The sequence below is a fragment of the Sinocyclocheilus anshuiensis genome, unplaced genomic scaffold (assembly GCF_001515605.1).
Source record: "Sinocyclocheilus anshuiensis isolate Anshui unplaced genomic scaffold, SAMN03320099.WGS_v1.1 scaffold1763, whole genome shotgun sequence".
Lineage (NCBI taxonomy): Eukaryota > Metazoa > Chordata > Actinopteri > Cypriniformes > Cyprinidae > Sinocyclocheilus > Sinocyclocheilus anshuiensis.
In genome coordinates this window covers 404928-406972 of record NW_015549683.1, presented here as the reverse complement: position 1 = coordinate 406972, position 2045 = coordinate 404928, and the positions used below count along the sequence as shown (strand labels likewise).

General features: G+C 37.3%; 1 protein-coding gene across 1 annotated transcript in view; it reads left to right on the top strand.

Annotated features, from left to right (window-relative positions):
- Positions 1–2045, top strand: part of mxd3 (MAX dimerization protein 3) — a 7827-nt gene that overhangs the window by 2621 nt on the left and 3161 nt on the right. The window contains exon 4 of the mRNA XM_016449735.1: positions 890–1004. Within this exon, the coding sequence (XP_016305221.1) occupies positions 890–1004 (115 nt within the window). The remainder of the gene's footprint in view (positions 1–889; positions 1005–2045) is intronic.

Sequence of the window (2045 nt, the reverse complement as noted above, 5' to 3'; positions counted from 1 at the left end):
CAGGAGAAAAGAAACTTGTCAACGCTGCCCCACGACTTTTATTAATAACAGTTTAAATACTGAATCGCTACATTATATTTTCCAGCAACGAGAGGATAAAATCGCTGTTTTTTTAAGTAAACTCACTCTAAAAAGAGAAACGCACAGACACTCATACACGCAACTTTCATCTCTCTCTCTCGAATTGGCAATATTTGAGAAAAGGGTTTAGCGAGTTATAATTATTGGGGGGACTAGCCCCCCCTCAATGTCTACGGTGGTTATCGCCCTGATCAGACATGAAAATATGTTGTGGCACTATCGTGCAGTCTATAATGATATGACGTTAGCAAATATTAGCGATTTTTTGCAAACATTTCTTTGAGTAACATTTTATTAACTTTATTAATGCCAAAAATGTTTACATTTATGTGTCTTTTTGTTCGCTTGGGCAGCCATGTTGCCGCTGAAGCCGGTTTACGCTGAGATGATTCATACCCCTTCGTTTGAAGTGTGGTCCCGAAAAATCTTCGTTTGAAGGGCTGTCTGGCCCTTCCCCTAACGTTACCCCTACCCCTCCAACCAAAAGAGAATTGAGACACCCCTACCCCTTCACGTGAACGCGCGAAACGGAGGGGTAGGGGAAAGGGGAAGGGCTAAGGGGTAGAATTGGGATTGGGCCTTAAAATGCTATGCTCACATACTCTGGTCTGTAATGCATGAACATTAGCAACATAGGGAAAAGTCCGAGTGCTATTGGAACTCTGTTTAGCCAATCAAATTTGAGTACTAGAACCAATGGTTGTATAATTCATTATATTACACATTTAAGCTGGAGTGAAATTAAGTGTGTCTTTGTGGTTTTGCATGTAGTTAAATGTTATGTTGCTGCGTGTGATTGTGATTGTAGGAGAGCTCAGTTAAAACATTGTTTAGAGCAGCTGAAGCGGCAGGTTCCTCTGTCCTCGGATTCAGCAAGAAACACAACCCTCAATCTGCTCAGACAAGCACAGCTGCACATCAAGGTGAGCCAGATTGACCATATTACCAAAATGTTAAGAGTGATGATAATACAGAAGTAAAAATGAATAAATAAATAGAAATTTGATTATTTGTTGTTTATTAGTCTACAGAATAAAGACAACTATTTCAACTGAGTAATTATGGAAAGGTCTGGAAATTATAAAAAAAAATGGCATGCTATCAGAATTTTGTTGCAGTCTAGAATAGGTTGTGAAACACCTGCTGACAGGGCTATGTTTAGTGTTTTAGAGTTAGTTATCTGGCAGCACATCTCATCAACACTCTTAGTGTTTGTTACCTAAAAAATGTTTAAATGCATTTATTGTGTAATATGTGTATTTTGCCTTTTGAATTTCTATGCTTTTAGGCAAAAAAGGAGACCGCAAATTAATTTCCACAGAGTTTTAAGTAAGTAAATGATAATTATTAGTGAAATAAATGGTAAATATTGTTAATATAATTTAGGGACTTTTGGTGGATCTGATTAAAAAGTATATACAGTGGCCATTCTGGTGGAACATCCCTGAGCAATAACCCGTCAGCTTTATAAAAAATAATGATGAGCATAGGCATTAGACATAGTTCTATCAAACTGTTTTATTCCCAACATGCATTCAAGGCCCTTTTCCATTGTTAATGAAAAGTAAAGTTACATCTTTTGATGTTTGATTTCCACTGTGTTACTCGGTGAGTTTGGCAAAAGAAGCATTATTGGCGGATCTGAACATTTGTGCTGTACCTCCTATGGATTTAAAACCAATAATTTGTTCCTATGTTAATAACAAATGGCAAACAGAGTGGGATCTAGGGCTGTCCAAAAAAAAATCGAATTTCGAATATTCGTCGAATTTAAAATAAAAATCCACATTCGAATGCAAAAACGTTGCGTTCGAATTTTAGGTGTGCGTTAAGGAGGCGGCCTTATCAGTGGCGCACGAGATGCGATGACAATGTAAGTGTTGTTGCATTATACAGGTGCATCTCAATAAATTAGAATGTCGTGGAAAAGTTCATTTCAGTAATTCAACTCAAATTGTGTAACT